This window comes from Hyperoodon ampullatus (assembly GCF_949752795.1).
Source record: "Hyperoodon ampullatus genome assembly, chromosome: 4".
NCBI lineage: Eukaryota > Metazoa > Chordata > Mammalia > Artiodactyla > Ziphiidae > Hyperoodon > Hyperoodon ampullatus.
In genome coordinates this window covers 39,588,075-39,611,139 of record NC_136917.1, presented here as the reverse complement: position 1 = coordinate 39,611,139, position 23,065 = coordinate 39,588,075, and the positions used below count along the sequence as shown (strand labels likewise).

General features: G+C 52.8%; 1 protein-coding gene across 1 annotated transcript; it reads left to right on the top strand.

Moving 5' to 3' along the window:
- Window positions 1-2,336: 2,336 nt before the first annotated feature.
- On the top strand, window positions 2,337-13,919 carry LOC307052455 (H-2 class I histocompatibility antigen, Q10 alpha chain-like; the record flags this gene model as incomplete). Its single annotated transcript, XM_079703380.1, has 7 exons — window positions 2,337-2,400; window positions 8,619-8,879; window positions 10,101-10,376; window positions 12,524-12,793; window positions 13,151-13,246; window positions 13,572-13,607; window positions 13,855-13,919. Exons 1-7 carry the CDS (start codon window positions 2,352-2,354, stop codon window positions 13,917-13,919), a joined length of 1,053 nt encoding a protein of 350 aa, XP_079559506.1. The 5' UTR covers window positions 2,337-2,351.
- Window positions 13,920-23,065: the final 9,146 nt, after the last annotated feature.

Genomic DNA, 23,065 nt, shown 5'->3' with positions numbered 1-23,065 from the left:
AAAACCAGGACTGGTTACACTGTGTCTCTGGGCCAAGACTGTAACCAGTCCTGGTTCTCAGGTTCACACAGCCCCTGAGGATCCTTCTTACAGCTCCCCCCAGGGCTGATACAGGGGTGCATAGGCGATTCCAGTTCTGCATGGCAGGGATGGTCATGGGTGTGTGTGCATAGACCCTGTAGCCTTGTGAGGGGAATGGTCAAGGCTGGCCCAGGGGGACAGTTCCCCAAGCCAAGGAGGAGGGAAGGAATGAAAGGTGACCCTGGTGTGTGCCAAACTGTAGGAAAGAGATGGCACATGGCAGGGAGGTAGCTAGGCATCTCCAGCAAGCCCCCTCAAACACTCCTGGATGCCAGGGCTTTCCCTGCAGGAGGTGGGGAATGAGGAAATGGATTTCAAGGGGCAGATATGATCATGAGTCATGCAGCAGGGAGTTCTAAGCCTCATAGCAGCACCCTATGACAAGGATTCAATTATTATCCCCATGGTAAAGATAGGGAAACTGAGGCTCAGAGAGGTTAACTGGCTACCCAGGGTCTCACAGAGTCTCATGGCTTGTTAGGATTTGGAATCCAGGCTGGCTCTGGAGCCCATGCTGCCTCAGGTAAAAGCTGAGGCAGGGAGTCCTGGCCGGGTGAGAGGAGATGGCAGAACTAATCCGTGGCCCTTGGGATCAAAACTGTGAGAGACAGATTAAGTAGAGATAAATGATTACAAAGCTGGTTACTACAGCAAAGCTGGAATTAGGGCCCGGGGAGTGGGGGTGAGAGCAGGGTAAGGGCCGTACTCTTGGGTATCTGGCCTGGGCAACGAGCTGGCACCGAGACAGGAGCAGCATCAAGGGCAGGCTAGGGGAGGGACTGCAGAGGCCAGTCCTATAGAACTTCAAGGGCCATGACCACTGAGACTACTTCTGGTCTCCCTCTTCCTCTTTCCACCCTCCTCCTCATGTGACTCTGCGTGCCCTCGTTACCCTGCCTCCCCCTTCCTGCACTCCATCTCAGGTTCATCTAAGCCAGGGATTCAGGGTCCCCTCCATGCTGTCCACAGCCACACCCTTTCTCTGGCCCAGACCTTGCCCTTGAACTCCAGCCCATAGGGCCTGACCCAATTTGGCCTCAAGGAGAAACTGAGGCATGAAAAGGCAATCTAGCCCTTTTTTTCCTCCCCAGACTCATCTCTTGCATTTGTAGTCATCCCTTGACCTTGGTTTTCCTGAACACACCACACTCTTTTTCATTCCAGGCATTCCCATGTGCTAGTGCTTTTGCCTAGAGCAGTTCTCAAACCTTAGAATCACCCAGAGGGCTTGGTGAACTACAGAAAGCTAGGACCCACCCCCAGAGCTTCTGACTCAGTAGGGTTCGGGCCCAAGAATTTGCATTTCCCCAGGTGAGGCTGATGCAGCAAGTTCTGAAACTACACTAGACTCACACGAGCCCAGAATTTTCTTCGCTCCTCACCCACCCTACTGCCTGGTAACTCACACTGGTGAGATCTCCTCCAGGTTTCAGCCTACAAGACCCCTCCTGCCCCAGGATGCCCCCGGCACCTGGTACTTCTGCTCCCTGACACTTGTCAGCCCCCACTGGCCTTACTGGATCTGCTTGTTTAATTGCTCAGTTGTCCCCTTCCCTGCCAGAGCTGAGCTCTCTGGGGGCTATGTCTGTCTCTCTGTCCCCACACACACCCCCACCTGGCTCAGTGCCTGGCTCGTAGTAGGTGCTCAATAGATGTTTGTCAAATGAGTAATATTGCAAGGGGAGAGGTCAGGGCTGGCACAGCTGAGCAGGAGGGCAGGGCAGAGCCAGGTAGAGCCAGGAGTACCTGGGCAGCACATGAGAATCACCTGGGAGTTTTCAACACCCGCCAGCGTCCAGCCCTCCCTTACCCCCAAATCCACTAAATCCATATCAATGGCAGGGTTGTCAAAGCAGTGTTGGGCAGCCAGACGGAGAACCTCTAGCAAAGCCCAGTCCTGGTTTCCCTCCTCTCTAAGTGGGAACAATCAAGACCTGCCTCACAGGAATGCAGGGATAACACCACGAATCAATACTTGTAAAGCTCAGGAACCATGCCTGGCACCAAGGCCCAGAAATCAGCCCTGCTGGCTTTGTGCCTGGATGCTGGGGGGAGTTTCCAGCCACTCCTGTGGCAAAGGCCCCACGTCCCTCTTCCGTTTCAACGTGCCTCTCATTGTCATTCCATACTATCTCTCCCAGCAAACAGAAGGATGCGTAGGATGTTTATACCTTGAGATTCATACTTCCCTTTTCCATTTCTCCCTTGCAGAGAGTCCCTGGGGGCTGCCCTTGGTGGCCGATAGCCCGGCGGCCAGGGCAAAGGCGGTGATGGCAGAACTGGCACACCTGAAGTTGGAAAAGAAGCCATGGCCTACAAGTAAGATCCTGCCTACCGGGGCTTACCTGGTGGCACAGTGGTTGAGAGTCCTCCTGCCGATGCAGGGGACACGGGTTCGTGCCCCAGTCCGGGAAGATCCCACATGCCGCGGAGTGGCTGGGCCCGTGAGCCATGGCCGCTGAGCCTGCGCGTCCGGAGCCTGTGCTCCGCGGCGGGAGAAGCCACAGCAGTGAGAGGCCCGCGCACCGCAAAAAAAAAAAAAAAGATCGTGCCTACCTGCTGCACAAGGGGTAGGATGGTGGAGGCCAGGAGCCCCCAGTCTGCAGGAGGCCGTGTACGCAGTCTGGGAATCTGGTGGACTGTCTTGGGGTGGGGGAACTCTGCCAGGGTAGAGGACACAGAGGCCAGAGCCTTTGGAGGGTGTCCCAGGGGATGAGACCTGACCTCCAGTGAGCTGCCCCTCACTCAGTCATCTTTCCCCACCCCCGACTCCAGCTGTCTCCTTCCCATGGCCACCTCTCCCTTCAGAATAGGAAAGGACTAAGACTAAGAAGATGAGGTCTCCATGCCTGTACTTCTTCCTTATTTTCATTATCTCACTGAATGCTCTAGCACTCTGGAGCAGGTCAGTTAATTGCACCCACTTACAGATGAGGACACCAAGGCTTGGAGCTGTGAAATAACTTCCTCAAGGCCACGCAGCTAGGAACTGGCAGTGCTACATGGATTGTGGGGGAAGTGAGGCAGGTGCAAAAAAGTCTCCTGGGCAGAGTGGGAAAGGGGCTGGCCTCCTCTCTCCTCCACCACAGTCAGAGGAGGTAAAAGGCTGGGCCAAAGCGGGTGCAGGACTGCTCCTTGTTGGGGGCTGGCCACATGGCTCAGTGACCAGGAAGTGGCAGTGGAGGGGGTCAGGGGTGGGAAGCTGATGATACAAACAGGCCCTGAAGCAACGATGGGCATGTAGCCACTTCCTTAGGCCATGTCACAGCAGGAGCAGATCCCCCTGGACGCCTGCTGTGTGTCCCCCACTTCCTCCTGCCATGGTCCCACAGTACCTAGCACTGACCCCCCAGCCTGGCAGATGGTATCACCTCCAAAGCCAGGAGATGGCCTCCTTCGGCTTCTTTTGCCACACTCTGGGCTGCAGCCCAAGGCATGATGATCCCTCCTGGGCCCAGTTAGCAAGTGGGAGTCTAGTCCCAGCTTAGACTGTCCTCCTGGGGAAAATATGGGAATGGGCAGGGTGTGAGCCCCTGCAGAGAGCCGGCTGGGCTCTCAAGACCATCTGGCAGGCAGAGCAGAGAGCAGTGGGATTTTCAGAGAGGAAGGGATGGCAGGCCCCTCCCTGGATACATGGGAGGTGGTACCTGGAAGTCAGCTGAGGGGGTCACAATCATGAACTTGCCCTAAAAGCAGGTCCTTGACTCTCAGGATGGGTACCAGATGCCAGGATGTAGGCCATGGTGAAGCAGTCCAGGGCAGAGCAGATGCCAGGAACCAGAGCCCTCATGGCAGGGAGGGCTAGGCCAGAGGGCTATATCCAGGCCATTCCAGACACCATCTGGACAAGCCTGGGAAGAATTCAGAATTCAGCCCCTTCTTTCACCCCTATACCTACTACACTGAATCACACCACCATTTCATTTTTCCCCTGCATTCCTGTTTTGTTTTTTTTGTTTTGTTTTGTTTTGTTTTTTTTGCGGTACGCGGGCCTCTGACTGTTGTGGCCTCTCCCGCTGCAGAGCACAGGCTCCGGACGTGCATGCTCAGCGGCCATGGCTCACGGGCCCAGCCGCTCTGCGGCATGTGGGATCTTCCCAGACCGGGGCACGAACCTGTGTCCCCTGCATCGGCAGGCGGACTCTCAACCACTGCGCCACCAGGGAAGCCCCCCACCTGCATTCTTTCAGCAGCCTCAGAACACCCCAAGCATGCTTCTGCCTCGACCTTTGCACTGACTTTCCCCTCTGCAGACCTGGAATTCTGTCTCCCAGATCTTTACATGCTGGTTCCTTGAGTTCTTTAATAGTTTCCTTTCTGGGAAGGCCTTCCCTGCCCATTCTATCTAAAATTTTCAACTCCTCCCCTAACATTTTGTATATCTCTGCTTTATTTTTTTCCCTCAGCACTTATCACTATCCAGCCTACCATACGCTTTACTCATTTATCTTACTTATCTTACATTCATGTAAGCTTCCTGAGAGCAGGCACTTGGGGCTCTTTGGGTTATCCCAGCATCCCCAAGGCCTCGGAAATAGCCAAACAGTAGGTGCTCAGACAGTACTTACTGAGTGGGGCGGCAGGGTGGGCCCTGCTGGGCCATATGATCTAGCCTGCCAGGGTGAGCAGAGCTGAGCCATCTTAAATTGCAGCCAGGATGGTGTCTTGGGAGGGCAGAGAGTGGAGAGATGCCATGGGGAGGGGCCTTCTTATGTGTCCCCAGCCACTCAGTGTCACCCAGGAGTGTGTTCACTAAAGGGCGGGTGCAAGCCAAGGATCACCTTGAGAATCTGGGTGTGCAATCTGTTCCTGCCTTTCACTACTGGTGTGAGCTTTGCAGGTGGCTTTGCCTCCCTGTGGCTCAGTTTCCCCATATGTCATAGATAGGTACAATAGTACCCTCCTGATAAAGTTATGAGGGTGACCTGGCCAACATCTTATAAAGTGCTCAGGATAGGGCCAGACCCTAAGTGCTTTAAAAGTGTTTTGTAAAATTTAAAAAATATATATATTGATCGACTTCCCTTCATTTTAACCAAAAATAACTGGCCACTAAAGCAGCTAACATTAATAAATAGTAACATTACATAGTAAGCAAGGTCACGCACCTGCCCTAACAGAACGACCAGGTGTGTGTTGCTCCCTTTCCCACCAGGCCTGACCTCAGGATCACTTGCTCTTTCCTGCATTTTCCACACCTGGGGAAGAGCACATCAGCCCCTTCATGGCCTCTTTGCTTAGGTGATGGGAGCACCGGGGTTCCTGGGCCTCTACTTCTGTGTCCCTCAGTCTTTGGCACAGCTTTCAGAGGATGTCCTTGCTCCCAGATGGTGCATTCCCCTCTCTCTCTCTCTCTCCCTCCCCCCGCCACTACCCTCCCCCGGCCCCAGGACTCACTGGCCACCAAACTCTCAGGACCTAATGGGCTTCAGTCGAATACTATTTGTTTCCTGTAGCTGCTGTAACAGATGACCACAACTTGGTGGCTAAAAGCTACACATTTAGGGCTTCCCTGGTGGCGCAGTCGTTGAGAGTCTGCCTGCCGATGCAGGGCACACGGGTTCGTGCCCCGGTTCGGGAAGATCCCACATGCCACGGAGCGGCTGGGCCCGTGAGCCATGGCCGCTGAGCCTGCGTGTCCAACGCCTGTGCTCCGCAACGGGAGAGGCCACAACAGTGAGAGGCCCGCGTACCGCAAAAAAAAAAAAAAAAAAAAAAAAAATATATATATATATATATATATAAAATGCTACACATTTATTCTATTTCAGTTCTGGAGGTCAGAAGTCCAAAATGGGTTTCACTGGGCTGAAATCAAGGTGTTGGCAGGGCCAGCTCCCTAAAGAGGCTGTAACGGAGAATCTGTTTCCTTGCCTTTTCCAGCTTCTAGAGCTACATTTCTTGACACATGGTGCCTTCCTGCATCTTTCTCTTCTCCATCTTCACACCACCTTCTCCTCTGACGTCATGGACTCACCCTCTGCCTTCCTCTTCTAAGGACACATTAGGGCCTGCCTAGACAATCCAGGATAATCTCTCCATCTCAAGGTCCTTAATTTCATCTGCAAAACGCCTGTTACCATATAAGGTAACATTCAAAGGTTCCAGGGATATCTTGGGGGGCCGTTATTCAGCCTACCACACTATGCTTCCTGAGCTGTGGAGACAGAGGCAGGACAGGAAGCCCAGCTTGCATGGCTTCCTCACCACCCAGGAGGCCAGCAGCTACCCAAAGACACAGGATCTTTGCCCTCCCTCACTTCCAGGGCAGGTGGAGCTGCTGCAGATCAGAGCCAAAGAGTGGGTGGGGGTCACCTTGACACAGAGAAACCGTAGCCTCTGTTCTCCCCAACGCCTTTGTGCCTGTTCACAGCTGCCAGCACAGGAGCACCCCACACTGATCTTAACTCAGTGGTGTGCAAGCAAACAGCCCCGTGAGACTCCAGGCATTTCCCAGGAGGCCCACACCAGCCCAGACCCGAAGTTAACCCTTCACTCAAACACTCTTAACATTGACCCCTCTTGCCTCCCATGAGGAGGTTTCTCCAGCTGTGAGAAGAGAACACCTCTTTCCTCAGCTTAGAAAAAGGCAGTGAACCCTCGGGAGAGAATCTGGGCTGCCTTCTTTCTAGTGCATGCCTTTGAGTGCTATACGTGGCTTCCCCTGGACCTTGGTTCCTTCATCTGTAAAATGGGGCCAACCACACTGACCTCTTAGGTTTATTGTAAAGATCTACTGAGATAGTGAGTGAGGAGCAGTTAAACCAGTGCACACAGTGGTCATTCCAAAAATGGCAGCTGTGGTTATTGTCACTGCCATTCATGTTCTTATTTCTTGTCCAGTTCAACAAAGGCCAGAAGTAAGTGCTCACTGTGTGCCAGCTGTGCTGCTAGGCCCTGGGGAAACAGCGATGACAGAGTCAGATGTTTTGCCCACCCTCATGGAGTCCACAGTTTCATAGGGAGCACAGGACACTATTGAGACCCCTCTGAGGGACATCAGGCTGAAATCAGGAGGACTTCCTGGAGGAGGGGACACCTTACTGCAACCTGAGGGATGAGGAAACTGGCTGAGAGAAAACAGAGAGGGGAGTGCCCAGGGCAGAAGAAACAGCAGGTGCAGAGGGCCTGGGCGGAGTTTGGTGTGGCCTGAAGTAACAAGAAGGCAGTATAAAAAAGAGCTGTGAGTGTGGAGATGTGTTTGACCTCTCCTTTCTCACTTGAATGTTCAACCATCGAGCACCTACTGTGTGCCAGAAGCTAATCTAGGTGCTGGGGAAACAGAACAATCCATACAGGAATCACTGCCCTTAGGGAGCTGACACTGCAGAGGAGAGACAGACCATCAGCAAGACAAACAAAGTGCATATTCTCTAGCAAGTGTAGTAGTGCTATGGAGAAAAATAACACAGAGACAGGAGTGTTGAGGGATAAAAACTTCTGAGCAAAAAGTTTTTAAAAATTAGGTAAGAGAGTAAGCCAGGGATATCTCTGAGAAATGTGGCCTGAGTTTCTTAAGATACAGTATTTGTTTTAATAGCTTGAGTCAGGACTGGCTGCTAAGTAGATTTCATCTCCAGCACCAAGTTTAATTGATGAGTTGGCGCTTTTGGAGACATAGTAGAGAGGCAGCATTTGGACTCAAAGAGAAAAGAGATTGACTTGTAACGTCTGCTGTGGGAGCAGGAGGGAGTGGGGAATGGAGTCAAGGTGCCACCAGCTTGGCAGCAGTGATTCAAGCTAAGAATGATGGCCAGCCTTTCCCAGGCATGTCTGGGCAATGAATAATTCCATGTAAATTAAGCTTCCAAACAACCAACTCTTTTTTTTTTTAATTAATTAATTAAATTTATTTATTTATTTTTGACTGCGTTGGGTTTTCATTGCTGCACCCGGGCTTTCTCTAGTTGCAGCAAGCGGGGGCTACTCTTTGTTGCGGTGCATGGGCTTCTCATTGCGGTAGCTTCTCTTGTTGCAGAGCGCAGGCTCTAGGTGCACGGGCTTCAGTAACTGTGGCTTGAGGGCTCTAGAGCGCAGACTCAGTAGTTGTGGTGCACAGGCTTAGTTCATGTGGGATCTTCCCGGACCAGGGCTCAAACCCGTGTCCCCTGCATTGGCAGGCGGATTTTTAACCACTGAGCCACAAAGGAAGTTCCCCAAACAACCAACTCTTAAAAAGAAATCTTTTTAATTGTGAAATGGGAAACCAGACAATCATACTTATTAGAGATGAGTATAAAGTATGAATACGTAGGCCCTGAGTGAAGAGCTGAGAAACTTTCTGGGAATAAAATCCATAAGCCTTAATGCATGAACTTCGTTCTCAGTGTTTGACTGATTCTGTCTATATTTAAACTCTTTGCATGCCCTTATTTTTTCCACTGAAATTCCCAGTTCTTGCTCTTGCTGATAACGAATTCTCTGGATAAGTTTCCACTGACAACCCTACCCAGCACACTGACCACCTCCCCCCGACCCCCACCCAGTGCAGACCCAGGCAGTCCATGTGAGCCTGAGACCAGTCTGTGTTTCCACAGGGACACACTCGCTCCACTACTACTACCTGACCCTATCAAAGCCAGGCCCAAGCCTCCCTAAGTTTCTGGCTGTAGGCTACGTGGACGACCAGCCCTTCATCCGGTTTGACAGTCGTGTGGGCAAGGCTGAGCCCCAGGCCCCATGGATGACGTCAATGGATGCCCAGTACTGGGAGACGGAGACCAGGAAGCAGGAGAAATGGGCGGAGGTGCAGCAGGTGGAGATGTGGACGGTGATGGGCTACCACAACCACAGCAGCGGTGCGTTGGGCAGAATTCCCATGCTTCACACTCTGCACACTGACCCTCGAGGCAGCCATGCCTATCATAGGGTGTGGGGCAAGCTTCTGATACTTGGCTCTTCTCAGTCTCCTTCCCCCACAGCCCAGCAGGGGCCTCAGGTCCTCAGAATCAGTCGGGGCTTCAGCAGCCAGCCCGCAGGCCAGTGCAGCAAGCATCCACAGGAGCAGAGGGCCCATGATAGCTCCCCCTCTCCCCTTGGCTACCCAGGGTTCTGGACCTCAGCAGACTGGGAGAGGCTTCTCCCTGCCTCACGCACCACCCTCAAATCACGCCTGCCCACCCCAGGTCCTCAAGATGCCATCTCAGTTTCCCCATCTCAGCCACAGCGAGCTTACAGCTACCACCAAGGCTGCTGCTAATTCTCAATAAAGTGCTTACGGAGCACAGCTCATTCACACAACACCCTCCTGCTCTGTGCCCAGATACACCCAAATGACCAGACTAAAAGCCTCGGGTCCCCAGAGGCCTCAGAAAGAGTAGATATAAAGGACTGAGCCTGGGAAGGGCTGTGCATCAGCCCAGGGCCCCTGGGATAAGCATGGCATGACATAGTCTTAGCACTGAGGACATTATACACCCATAAGTAGTGTGGGATATGAAATAAGGATGTGTCTAATTATGAACTTGAGGGTTCATCCCACATGAGAGGCCCAGCAGGTTTCTCAGCCCAGGCTGCTTATCAAAATTACTTGGGAGATTTTTTTTTATAAACTTATTTATTTTATTTATTTATTTTTGGCTGCATTGGGTCTTCGGTTCTGCGCGTGGGCTTTCTCTAGTTGCGGCGAGCGGGGGCTACTCTTCGCTGTGATGCGCGGGCTTCTCACTGCGGTGGCTTCTCTTTTTGCAGAGCACGGGCTCTAGGTGCACGGGCTTCAGTAGTTGTGGCTCATGGGCTCTAGAGCGCAGGCTCCATAGTTGTGGCGCACGGGCTTAGTTGCTCCATGGCAACTGGATCTTCCTAGACGAGGGGTAGAACCCATGTCCCCTGCATTGGCAGATGGATTTTTAACCACTGCGCCACAGGGAAGCCCCAGTTTTTGTTTTTGTTTTTTAAATGCTGACACCCTGTCCCTCCACCCTCTGGAGGCCCCTCTGGGTGGTGGGCTTCTCCGCGCCTCTCAGGGACTTGACACCCCCGGCCACCACTAACCAAAGCCTTCTTAACTGCACACACAGGCATGCACAGCACTCAGCGCATGTTCGGCTGTGAGATCCAGGAAGACGGCCACTACAGGGGCTTCTGGCAGTTTGGCTACGATGGGCAGGACCACCTGTCGCTGGACCTGGAAACCCTGAGCTGGGTGTCAGCTGAGCCCGTGGCCATGCGGACCAAGCACTGGTGGGAGACAGAGCGCTGCTACGCAGAGTACGACAAGGCCTACCTGGAAGGCCCCTGCCTGGCCTCCCTGCACAGATACCTGGAGCTGGGAGGCCAGAGATTCAGCCGGAGAGGTAAGGCCCACCCTGTGGCAGTGCAGAATGGCCCCATGCTCCCATCCTTGAGAGCCATCCCATTTGACAGAGAAGCCTTTGGGGGGAGTGAGGAAGCAGGCAGTGTCCTCCTGGCTCAGACAAGCCCACTAGGACCCAGAAAGATGGCCAGCTAGCCAACAGCTTTTTCCTGCAGAGGAGGAAGAAAGTCCAGACCCCAGGCCTTCACTCCAAGTGAGGTGGAGTGGGGAGTTCTGGAGTCTCCCCGTCCCAGTGTGGTCTTGGAGAAGAAACCCCCTTATTCTGGGCCTCATTTTGTTCATCTACAGAGCGAGTGGGTTAAACTAGGTGCTCATAAAGTCCTTTTGGGGTTTAACATCCTTTGGTTCTGCTCCTTGGGAAACAGACCCCATGCCCCAGGGGATAGCATCCCTCACCACTCCCTGGACCACTGGGGACTGCCAGGGGAACTGAAGCCCTTTGCCCCTGTCCCCCCTCATACCCCTCACGCTGAACATGCTCCCCAGACTCCAGGTGCATCGCAAACTTCTCCTGAACCCAGTCAGCAGGGCTGGAGACACAAGGGCTGGGATGGACACTAGGGAAGGTGGGTGCTTTGGGGTGCCGAGGGTGAAAGCCTCGCGGCTGTGGTGGTCAGGGAGGCTGCTGGGGGTGGGGCTGAGCAGAGCACCCAGCACACCGTGACGTCTGGTGATTGAGTAGTGGGATGTGAATCAGTTGAGGTAATGGGGAGGATATTCCTCAAAGGGAGGACAGGACAGATAACATCAGGAGCAGAAGATGTGATTATGAGAGCAGAGCATGGTGGTTCAGGGCTCAGGCACTGGAGCCTAGCCTCTAGATACACATCTCAGCTCTGGGATTTGCTGGCTGTGTGACCTTGGGCAAGTTACTTGCCCTCTCTGTGCCTCAGTTTCCTCATCAGTATAATGAGGATGGTAATAATACCTGCTGCCTCCCCAAAGCAAACATATTGGTATGTGTTAAATAAGTAGTGTGGAACTCATTCAGCATCAGGTGTTGTCCTGTGTCCTTCACCTGGTAGATTAGTCAGGATTCTCCACAGAAACAGAAGCCACAGGATGCATAGAGAGAGAAAAAAAGAGATGTGTTCTAAGGAGTTGGGTCACATGACTATGGAGGTAGAGAAGTCCAAGATCTGCAGTCAGGAAGCTGGAGACCCAGGAAGAGCTGATGTTGCAGTTCCAGTCTGAGACCAAAGGCCTGAGACCGGAAGAACCAATGGTGTAGTTCCAGTCCGAATGCTGGAAAGTTCAAGACCCAAGAAGAGTCAGTGTTTCATTTTTTGAGTCTCAAGGCAGGAAAGGCCAGTATTCCAGCTCAGTAGCCAGGCTAGAGGAGCTCCGTATCACTCAGCCTCCTTGTCCTGTTCAGATCTTCAGCTCAGTGAATGGGCTCACGCACATTGCAGAAGGCAATCTGCTTTACTGAGTCCACTGATTCAAATGTTAATACCACCCAGAAACACCATCACACACCCAGAAAGATGTTTGACCAAATGCTTGGGCATCCCGTGGCCCAGGGAAGTTGATACAGAAAATGAACTATCACCCCTGAATTACGTCCTTTGGAACTCGAACTCTGAGTGGAAGGAATGATGAAGGAAGGCCCTGAGCGCTGGCAGAGGGCTGTGGACCAGAGTCAGACTGGGCTTCATAGCCAGGATGTCCAGCTCTGGAGCCCACAGTCATAACCATTCTCATTATAGGGTCAGAGAAGTATCATTCTTCTTGCCCTCATTTAACAAAGTCTTATTAGGCACCTCCTGTATGCAGGAAGTCACAGGGGGAAGTATGTCAAGTCTCCGAGAAAACCCTAGGGTCTCTGTAGGGAGAAGGGGGAGGGTCAGTCTAGGGCCCAACAGCCCCACCCAGGACCCTCCTTGGAGGTTGGGGGCAGGAAGTCATATCCCCCTCATGGAAGTTCCCGGGACAGTGCCCCTCTGGAATGGTGGGCAATGGGTTGTCCCTGCTTGCAGCAGTAATTGGGTGCCTCCCCTGGAGAGAGACCCTGTCCCTACTTCCTTGTCCTCCGCCCTGGAGGATGCGGGAGGAGCCCAGGATTAAGCAGGAGGGATGGGCAGAGCACGGGCACTCACCAGCCTCCCTCGCTCCCTCTCCCTGCAGATCCACCCACGGTGCGGATAACGGAGCACTCGGCCAAGGATGGGGGCACCACCCTGAGGTGCTGGGCCCTGGGCTTCTATCCACACAACATCTTGCTGAGCTGGTGGCTGGGGGAGAAGGAACTGGACTCCGAGAATGCGGAGACACGCCCCAGTGGGGACGGCACCTACCAGACGTGGGCGGCTGTGCGGGTGCCGGCTGGGGAGAAGGCCCAGTACACCTGCCACGTGCAGCACTCCAGCCTGAACCACACATTCACTGTGTCCTGGGGTGAGATGGGGCTTGGCCCGGAGCGGGTGAGGAGGGGCTGGGAAGGGCCCAGGGCACCTGGAGACAGTCCCATGGACTGGGTGGTGGTGGAGGGAGGGTGGGGCTTTTCTCTGTCTTTTCTTTCTTTTTTTTTTTTTTTTTTTTTTTTGCAGTACGCGGGCCTCTCACTGTTGTGGCCTCTCCCGTTGCGGAGCACAGGCTCCGGACGCGCAGGCTCAGCGGCCATGGCTCACGGGCCCAGCCACTCCGCGGCATGTGGGATCTTCCCGGACCGGGGCACGAACCCACGTCCCCTGCATTGGCAGGTGGACTCTCGACCACTGAGCCACCAGGGAAGCCCTCTCTGTCTTTTCTTAGAGTCCTCTCATCCTGGACCTACTGCCATGGTTATCTCCCTCATCCTGGTCTTGCTGGTGGTTGTTGTTGGTGTGATCTTGACCAAGTGCATTCAAGGTAAGTGGGGAAGAAACAAAGGAGTGGGAGGCCCTCTGGCTGGTCCAGCCTTATGGGGAAGAATGCTGTGCTCCCATCCCTGCAGCTAGAACTGTTCCCTCCTGGGGAGCAGCAACTACTGCTGAGGTCCTACCCACTGTCCCCCACCTGTGGAAAAGCCCAAACGTCCCCACCCCACAGCTGCACACCACCCCGAGGACCCTGCAGATCCCACCGTCAGGGGAGACCACTGGGCCTGACTTTGGGAAGGGCCCAGAGCGGGAGCGGGAGGGAGAAGGTGGGGACACACCACCCACCTCCTCTCTTGTGTTTTCTTTCCCCACAGCCAGGAATAAGGAATCTTATTACGAGCAAGCCCCAGGTGATTGTGGGATGGACCGGTTGGGGAGAGGAAGCCCCAGGTGTTCTCAAGCATGGCCGGGTTGCCTTGGAACTCAGGATGGGGGCGGGGCATGGGGTGGGTGCTTTCCCTGGCCTCAGCCTCCTGCCGCATCCCACCATCCTGGAGCCAGGCAGAGGGGGTAGGGAGCGCTCCAGGGAATCACCACCTGGGTTTGGGGGAGGGCTGGGGAGCCGGCTGGGGTCACCTCCCTCCTTTCTCCCTGCAGGTGGAGAGGACCCCCATAATTCCCAAAGCCCAGCAAGAGCAGGGGCTACTCAACTCATCTGCTGACAGAAGGTCACCGTCACAGATCAAGGAGGTGTTTTGTGGGGTGTCTGGGGACCTGAAGGCCCCCTGCACTGGCTGGCTGGTATGAAATCTGACTGTGAAGGGCCCACCCCACTCCAAAACTGAGGCGTCCTCACCCCTATCAGTCTTGTTACAAGCGGTCTGTGCCACTAGGATGGCTTTGCCATCTTCCTGAAGTCCTTTTGAAAGTCTCATTACTTCCTGTTTCGGGGATGGGGAGAAAGGCAGTAGTAATTCCTCAGATGGTTTTACACTTGACAATTTGCAAAATGATTTCATGTTAAGTGTAAACCCCACTTGAGCTTCTCAGGCACCCTGTGAGAGTTTGGCTATGTTATTCTCATTCCCACTTCCCGAACGTGAAAACCAAGGCTCTGGGCAGTCAGGGAAGAACCAGAACAATAGTCAAAGAGTTACAGGGGCAGCATCCTTCATGCACCTGCTAGCGTCAGGAAGAAATGGCTGAATGCCTGCCTCATGTATAAGTGTGTTCTCTTATGTATGTCTGATCCCCTTTTGTAAAGATTAGGGTGTTGGGGCTGTGAGGGTGTAGGGGAGGCGGCAAGGGTGGGAACACGTGTGTGTGAGGGTGTGTGGGTGTGTATGTGTGAGGGTGAGTGTATGTGTGGTGTGTGGGTGTCCTTGTGTATATGAGGAGAAGCTCAGAGAGACAGGTGCCTGGGGGCCTGTTCGTTGGTCCCAGGCAGTTAGAGGATGAGAACAACACAGGCCATATTTTCCATTATTTCCTGTCCTTTTGAATGATCTGAATTTTTGCAATAAGCACGTGTTACTTTTACAATAAGGGAAAGACCCCTTTTCACTGTGTCCTGTGGAAATGCTTGTGAAAGATATGTCTGGAGAAGGCCCAGCCTCACCTTTGCATTTTCAGTGGAGCAGAAACCCCATGTCTCCTCTGTGAACGAGAATCCAGTCTCACAGCCATTTGATGTGTTAAGGGGCTGGGACTCCAGAGCCCCGGCAGAGAGAGGGAGTGCTCCACTGTCATAAAGGACACGAGGCCAGACCCCTCCCAGGGCACCTTCTGCCTCCCCTTCAGCTGACCCCAAGGTGTGACAGAGCCTCCTGTGGGGACTTTTGAAACCTCCATGTCTGCAGCCCTGGGAGGCTCCGAGCCTGAGGATGTGAATGACTGTAATACTAGAAAAAAAAAGATTCAGCCTGCCCTGGTGGCCTGCAGGACCTCAGCAGTGAGCTTGTAATTATCAGATTGTCCTGAAGACGTGTCTTAAATGTCTGTCTTTCTCAGTGATGTTGTCATGTTCCATATATGCTGAGCAAACCACATACTAAGCAGGGTTCTAAGCACTGTATTGTATACTAAGCTGTTTAACCCTCAAAGCACACCTGTGCGGGAGAATTAATACTCCTGTGCTACAGGTGAGGAAACTGAGGCCCAGGGTCCCACAGCTGGTTCATGCCAGAGCTGGGATGTGAGGCCAGGTAGTCTGGCCACTGCACCAGAAGTCTCAATGACAACTGTGCTGTTCTGTAAATAGGCAAGCAAGTACAGGTCTGCAATCCCTTATCTGCAATTCTGAAATCCAAAAAAACCGCCAAAAGCCAGAAGTTTCTTCCTAACTTTGTCATCATAACCTGACCTGGGGGACTTCCCTGGTGGTCCGGTGGTTAAGAATCCGCCTTCCAATGCAGGGGACATAGGCTCGATCCCTGGTCAGGGAACAAAGATCCCACATGCCGCGGGGCAACTAAGCCCATGAGCCGCAACTACTGAGACTGTGCGCCACAACTAGAGAGCCTGTGCACCCCAACTACTGAGTCTGCTTGCTCTGGAACCTGCGCACCACAACTAGAGAGAAGCCTGTGCGCCACGAGGAAAGATCCCGTGTGCCGCAACTAAGACCCAACACACCCCAAAATAAATAAATAAATATTAAACTAAAACTAAAAAAAAAACAAAACAAACTGACCTGGGAGAGAGGTGGTAGGAAAAACAAACAAACAAAAAACCTTAAAGTGAAGTGATGGTCTGTGCTTCCACTGCAGGGGGCGTGGGTTGGATCCCTGGTTGGGGAACTAAGATCCCACATGTGCGGTGTGGCCAAAAAAAGAAAAAAAAACAAGTGTTATTCATGCTCTTCATTTATTCCTCTAGTGTGCATTTTCACAGTTTTCCACAGAAATATTGATCTGGGGGATTATGGGGTGTCACCCCAGACCCCTCTGGTAGTATTATGTAATATTCAGCATCCATACCTGGGTAGCTTTCTAAAGCCCAAAGAATTCTAAATTCTGAAATACATCTGGCCCTAAGGGTTTCGGGTAAGAGATTATGGACCTGTATTAATAAGGTTTTGCAGCAATAAACATGTTTTATTTTTACAGTTGTCTGTATGGTGAGACAAGTTAGGAAACAGGGCAGGTCTGGCCCCTGCAGATAGGCACAAGTGCCCAGGTGGACCCTCAAGGTTCCCTCAGCCCTGGATGCACTTAGGTCCTCCTGAGCAGAAGTAAAACATTCTTCCCTGGGGAACGGGTAGAGGCAGAGTGTGTTTGGGGAGAAGCAGATTGGAGGAGGCTTCTGGCCAGTCATTCTCTCTTTGAATTGGTCCAGCTGTGTCACCTTTCTGTACCCTACACATATGGCCAAGGCTTCAGGCTCCTCTACACACCTCCCATACCCACCTCCTCAGCTTTGGTCCTGCCCAGCTAAGTGTAGACCTTAGACTGGCAATTTGCATGGCTTCTTTGATGCAAGGGCACTGAATATTCAGGGAGCCTTAGATAGAGGGTCCGGCTTCTATACCAAGCCCTGGGCAGAATGGGCCGGAAGTTCCTGTCCAGTTCTGTGCTTCTCTGTGACTAGGACCCTGAATACCTCTGGGGCCGCGGGATTATAGCACAATCCCTCCAGATGAGGAAAAGGGGCAGAGAGGCCGTGGACTGGAACAGTCCCACAACAGCCCCTACAGGACAGTAGCAGGGCCCCAGGCACCTGCCACCCAAAGGCTACAGTCATTTCGCTCTTCCATTAGCCTCATTGGCTACTTGGTTTAGAAACTGCCAGAGGGCAAAGGCCGAGCAGTCAATATCTGTCCTGGATATCCATCAGCAAACCCTAGTTTTTACACCTCACGGCCTTTTCCTGCTGGCTTTCCTCACCCTCTGTCCACTCGGCTTCCTGCCTTCTCACCAGAACACCACATCTGCAAGAAAACCTGGAGCTCCGGGACCAGGGGACTGGTAGAAGTGCCTGAGGTGAAGAGACAGCCGCTACGCCTACCCTGGCCTGGGGGCCCTTCCTCCCCCTTCCTGAGTCCTACTAACCCTTCCCTGCTGAAGCAGCCCTCACCCCAACTTCGCACCCCAGGCAGAACCTACCAGCCTTTATGCTGCCAGTGGCACCACCGTCCTGGCGTTCAGGAAGTGTCTGCTCCATAACTGGATTAGGAGATCCTTGGCAACTGGGCAACTTCAACTTTATTTTGTTTTAATCATATTTCCCTTAGAGGCTAGCTAGTTCAGTGTTTTGCCCATGGAACCATAAAATACATTTTAGGGGAAAAAAACAAAAAGTATATAAAAATAAAAAATAAAATAGGGCTTCCCTGGTGGCACAGTGGTTGAGAGTCCGCCTGCCGATGCAGGGGACACGGGTTCGTGCCCCGGTCCGGGAAGATCCCGCTATGCCGTGGAGTGGCTGGGCCTGTGAGCCATGGCCGCTGAGCCTGCGCGTCCGGAGCCTGTGCTCCGCAACGGGAGAGGCCACAGCAGTGAGAGGCCCGCGTACCGCAAAACAAAACAAAACAAAAAAATAATAATACATTTAAGACCTAAAGGGATCCTAAAGCATCTCTAGGAGCCCCTGATAATTTGACACTCTCACTAACCACCCCACCCCATCATGCGACTTCCCTCTGCTGAGGTCTTGAGGCCTCTCACATTACAGTCCTTCCTGTCCAGGCTGTGAGCTCTCTCAAGTGTGTCTCTCTCTTACCTCCCACCCCCTCCCCAACACAGATTGGTCTAAGTCTGGTGCACCTGCAAAAACTGAAGCAAAGGCAGATGATTCAACTAGCACCCGCCAACCAGGTAGGAGGTGAACCTAGGGGCCCTGAGTCTGATTCCACAGAGGGATGAACAGGCCCAGAAAGCATGGCAGTTTCCCCTAACCCAGGCTTTACTCCCCCGTCATTTTTGTTTCCCTGCTTAGTAGCAGCTTGTCAGTGGTTTCAACCAAAGTCCGGGGCTCTGGGCCCAACTGGACCAGCCCGGATGCCTGCCTCTCTCCTGGGTTCCTTCCTCAGCCACCCCTACCAGGTGAGAAACTTGTGAGGGGACGGAAGGCAGCCACAGCGGGAGTTCATCTGAGCCCTGAGTGTTCCCCTCCGCGGCCCCAACAGCTACCACAGTCTCAGGAGTGGTCAGAGACAGGAAGGCAAGGAAGGAGGGCTCTGAGTGCCCTTGGAAGCACAGAAGGGGCATGCGAATCTGGCAGGGGTAGGATGGCAGCTTTGCAAGGGCTCTTCCCTCAGAGACCTGAGGCAACAGCCTTCCTACCCAGCAGGGCACTGACTTTGTGTCCTGAGGGTACTGCCACAGACCTCTCCTGGCTGTGGCTGGACCGGGCTGGCTGTGGCTCAGAATTGTGGGATCTCCACCCGAAGACCCACCCCTCGCTCACCCTGTGGGTAGAGTCCAGACTTCAAGGCCTCAGGCCACCCTGATATCCTCCGCACCCCCCTTTGCACAAATCTCACATGCTGACCACTCACTCAGGAGTCCTGTCCCAAACCACAGCTTTTCAGGGGCCACTACATTCAGAGCAGAATCTCTGGCTGCTCAGTGTGGCCTGGTGCTTTGTGATTATGTGTCAAATGAATGAAGGAATTCATTAATGAATAATAATGAATCATGGGTATTCAGTGAATGACATTAGAATCCAAACTCACCGAATGGCAAGCCTTTCTTACAAGCCATCTTCGATGCAGCCTCACTCCCCCAGTTACCCTCACGGTTCCAGCCATGCCTGCCCTCCCCCAAGGCCTTCCAGAATCCTGGAGACCTGGCCATCCTTGCCATGGGTACCATGATGAATAATGCAGGACATATCCAGGCAGCCAGGGCCTGGCCAGATGGGAACATACGACAAAGGCCAACTGGAAGGCCCAGACCTGGGTTGGTCTTTTTTTTCTCCTCTAATTTCCTAGCCCCGCCAGGCACCTTTGCTCCACAGTGACAGAGCCAGGACAGGGAAGAGACCCAGGAAGCCAGAGCTACCTGCACTGCAGCAGGGGCGGAGGAGAAGCTGGGCCTGAGTTAAGGAAAAGCAAGGCTGACCCACTGGTCATACTCACTCTGCCCAGCCAGGACCTCTGGAATCTGACTGGGAGGAGAGAGTGCTAGGGTGCTGGGGCCGAGCCCGAGTCTTGAACCCAGAGGGGAGAAACAAGCCAGAACTATAACATCAGAAGGCATCCTGGAGGTCCTCCATTCCAGCCTCCTAGCACAGGGGTCAGTAAACTTTTCCCGTAAAGGGTCAGATAGTAGATATTTTGGACTTTTGTGGCCACATACAGTCTCTGTCCTAATATTCACCTTTGTTTTCTTTTTTTACAACCCCTTTAAAATTTAAAAATTGTTCCTTGCTCTTGGGCCTCACAAAAAGAAACCGAGGGCCAGATTTGCCAATCCCTGTGTGACCAAGCCCGTGCTAGACTGCCTCTCTGGTACCTCTGATAAGTGGTCCCCAGTGTCTGTGTGACAAGTACCTGCCTCCTCACCATAAACTGGAATTTAACCATCTGCAGTTGTGTGGGGTTCTTCAGCCTAAAAAGGCTGATGTAAGTTTGCATGGATAAATTTTCTGAAATCAGAGTCCTGAGAAAAATGCACTGGCAGCCACCACCATTGCTGAGCCCTTGTTCCTGAGTGCCCTCCGCTGCAGCTGTTTTCCCAGTGCCCCTGGGACAATGGCACCTGAGGCCCTGTGTGTGCCAAATGGTCTACTCCAACAACCCACAGCTCCCAGCTGAATTCAGGAGAAGGCTAGCAGTCTTCCTATGAATAGAAGAGTGTGCCTGGTTGCTGGGGATGTGGAATTTGCAAGAGGGCTTAAAACCAAGCCTCCCATATACCCTGATAAATAACAGCTAAGCCTCACAACCTGAGGGAATCTAAACAAAGCCGCCTCTCCCAGCTGCCACTTGGATTTGAGGAGACGTAATTCAGAGGAAAAAGAAAATAGGTATTGAACTTTACAGGTCTTTATTCACCTAGGTATTCTTGATAATGGGTGTCCACTCTATGTTCCTTTTAAGTCTCAACAGTTCCTTCAGGATGATCCCCCAAGCCTTCTCTCACCATCTTCTTCCGCCCATTCCCCCTCGCTCTTTCTCCAGCTCTCCTTCCCACCTGGGCTCTGCTCCCTGGGGCAAGCAGGAACTTGCTTTTATAAGCAGCCCCGTCTTCCCTTGGTCTGCTCCCCAGCTCTTTGCCCACCCGCTTCCATGTGCAGGGGAGAACCTGAATTCAGAGATGGGGAAGTATTCCAGCCTTGAAACTCAGTTCCAGTTCTCATTGCTCATATTTTCTCCGTGGCTTCTCAGGGTCAGTCGTGACCTCCAGGATGGTTCCCAGATTGTATATGGGAGTTTACTTGCTAGTTTTCTAACAAACACCAGCAATAGGTGTCCCACCTTAGGCAGGTCAGACCTGGGTTTCAACTCCCTCCCTCTCCAGACAAAAGGCTCTCAGAACCACTAGCATGACAGGGAATTCCCTGGCAGTCCAGTGGTTAGGACTCCAAGCTTCTACTACAGGGGGCACGGGTTCGATCCCTGTCCAGGGAACTAAGATCCTGAGCACTGTGGCCAGAAAGAAAAAAAACCTAGGATGACACATGGCATATTATTTTTCCCCTCAGCATTCAAATCACTTGACCCTACTCAAAGTGGGAGAGAATAGGAGATAAGGGAGAGTTTCTTCTAAGGCTTATCTACTACAGGAAAGGAATATAGTGAGAGGTGATGAGGATAAAAAGATAACTCCAGTGGGCACTGTTCAAACCATTTTACAATTAATCCAACTTCACAACAACCCATGACGTGTGTGCGACTATCATCTTTATGTTGCAGATGGGGAAACTGCAGCACAGGGATGTTAAGAAACGAATCCAAGGTCATACAGAGAGTGACAGAGTTGGGGTGTGAACACAGCCTGGTGCCAGCCTCAGGGAAGAGTCTCCTTCAGGAGATTATGCCTGGGCAGAGACTTGAAGGTTAATTAGGGATTATATCCAAGTGAAGCAGTGAGGTGAGAGCCTTCTAGGTGAGTGAACAACATGCCCAAAGACACAGAGGCAACAGCTTGGCTTGAGTGTGTCAGACTTTCATTTCAGGTGAACAGTACTGGTGGCTGAAAGATGGACTTAAATGAGGCCAAGTGACCCTTCAGGAAATTTCTTGTCCATTTGGAAGCTGATGGGGTCAGATGTAGGCTGGAAGGAACAGAGATAGAGAAGACCTAGATTTCAGGAGATAAAAACCAGCAAAACTTGATGGTAGCAATTTGTTGGGTTCCATTTATTTACTCAGCAGATATGTAGGGAGTACTCGCTATATATTCAGCACTATGACAGAAGAGCTATGTGTACAATGTTGAATAGCACGTTTACCATTCTTGCTCTGTGGGACTTAGAGTCCAAGCTTGGGCCCAGAGAGGGAAAGGAAGGGATCCAGGGCTCGCTGAAGTTTCCATTAGGGCAGGTGGAGTTCCTCAAACCAAAGTGACCAATTATTGAGAGGTGCAATCACTCCAATGGGTGTTGAACAGCATCTTATTGAAGTAAAACAGAACATATCAGAGTGACTTGAACGCTCTAAGGAAAAGAACAATTTCCCCCAATTTTGTTTCTGTCATATATGTGCAAGTCTGTATTGGATCAATATGTGCAATGTACTTCTTACTGAGGGTCAAGTTAAAAAAAGAAAAAAATAAACCTTGCGAACCTTGGGTGAAGGACGACCGCTCGCCTATAACTCTATACCCCTTGAAGGAACAATCATGCCTTACTCATTTTTTTTGTTCCTATAACGTGGATAGATGAAAATGGAGGGATAAATGGATGGATGGGTTATGCATGCATATGATGGATGGATGGAGAGATAGAGGGATGGATGAAAAATGGTTATTTGGGTGGGTGGATGCGTGCATGCATGGTGAGTGGATGGTGAATGGAAGGATTATAGATGGAGGTAAAAAGATCCACAGGCCAAGTTGGTGCCTGCTGAGGGCAGGCAGCAAGAAAGGGGTGAATTGGTCTGAGGAAAGTTGGAAGCACCCAAGTCTTCACGCCAGATGCTTTGATCTCACCGCCACCCAACCGCGCAGCGAGCTCGATCCCGCCAGGTTGCTACAGACCACGCCCTCGAGCGCTGTAGCAGTGCAGACAGAATGCTCCCTACCACAAAGGCCTCTGGGTAGAGGGGCCGGAAGTGCACGAGAGTACCAGAGGTCGGCCGCCATAGTCCCCACCATTTTGGGTCCATGTGGGAACGGGCTTTCCTGAGCGGCTGTTGGACCCTCTGCGTCTGGCTGATTAGAGCGCTCAGTGGCTTAAACTGATTCTCTCGCCGCCTCCACCCATTCTGACCAGGCCGTCTTTCCTGTCTGGGGCGGCTGGGTGGGCTGCAGGGGTCTCCGGGGTGCGCGTCTCCGGGGGAAACCATAGAGAGGTGGCCCTCCGTCCGCCCAGTCCGCCCCCTCCCGAGTGTGGGTTAACGTGCCTACGTCATTTTCGGTCTCCTCTGGCGGGCTGAGGAGCGCCGGCTTGTGAGGCGGACGGCTTGTGAGGCGGACGGCTTGTGAGGCGGACGCCCCTGGGTCAGGCAAACCGGGAGGGAGGCGAGAAACGTGGAGGGATCCGAGTTTGCACGCTGAGTCTCGAAGGGAAAGTGGGGGCCGCAGCCTGGTTCCGCCCCCACTGCCTTCCGAGGGCAGCTGTGAGTTCGGGCCTAGGGCTTTCGCGCTTAAAGCTGAGGAGAGTCTGAGAGAGGGGAGCAAGGCTTCTCTGAGGGCCCGAGTAGGCAGAGCAGGGTTGGGGACAGCTTTGGATCACCAGCGTAGCTTGGAGGCAGGCCTGCCGG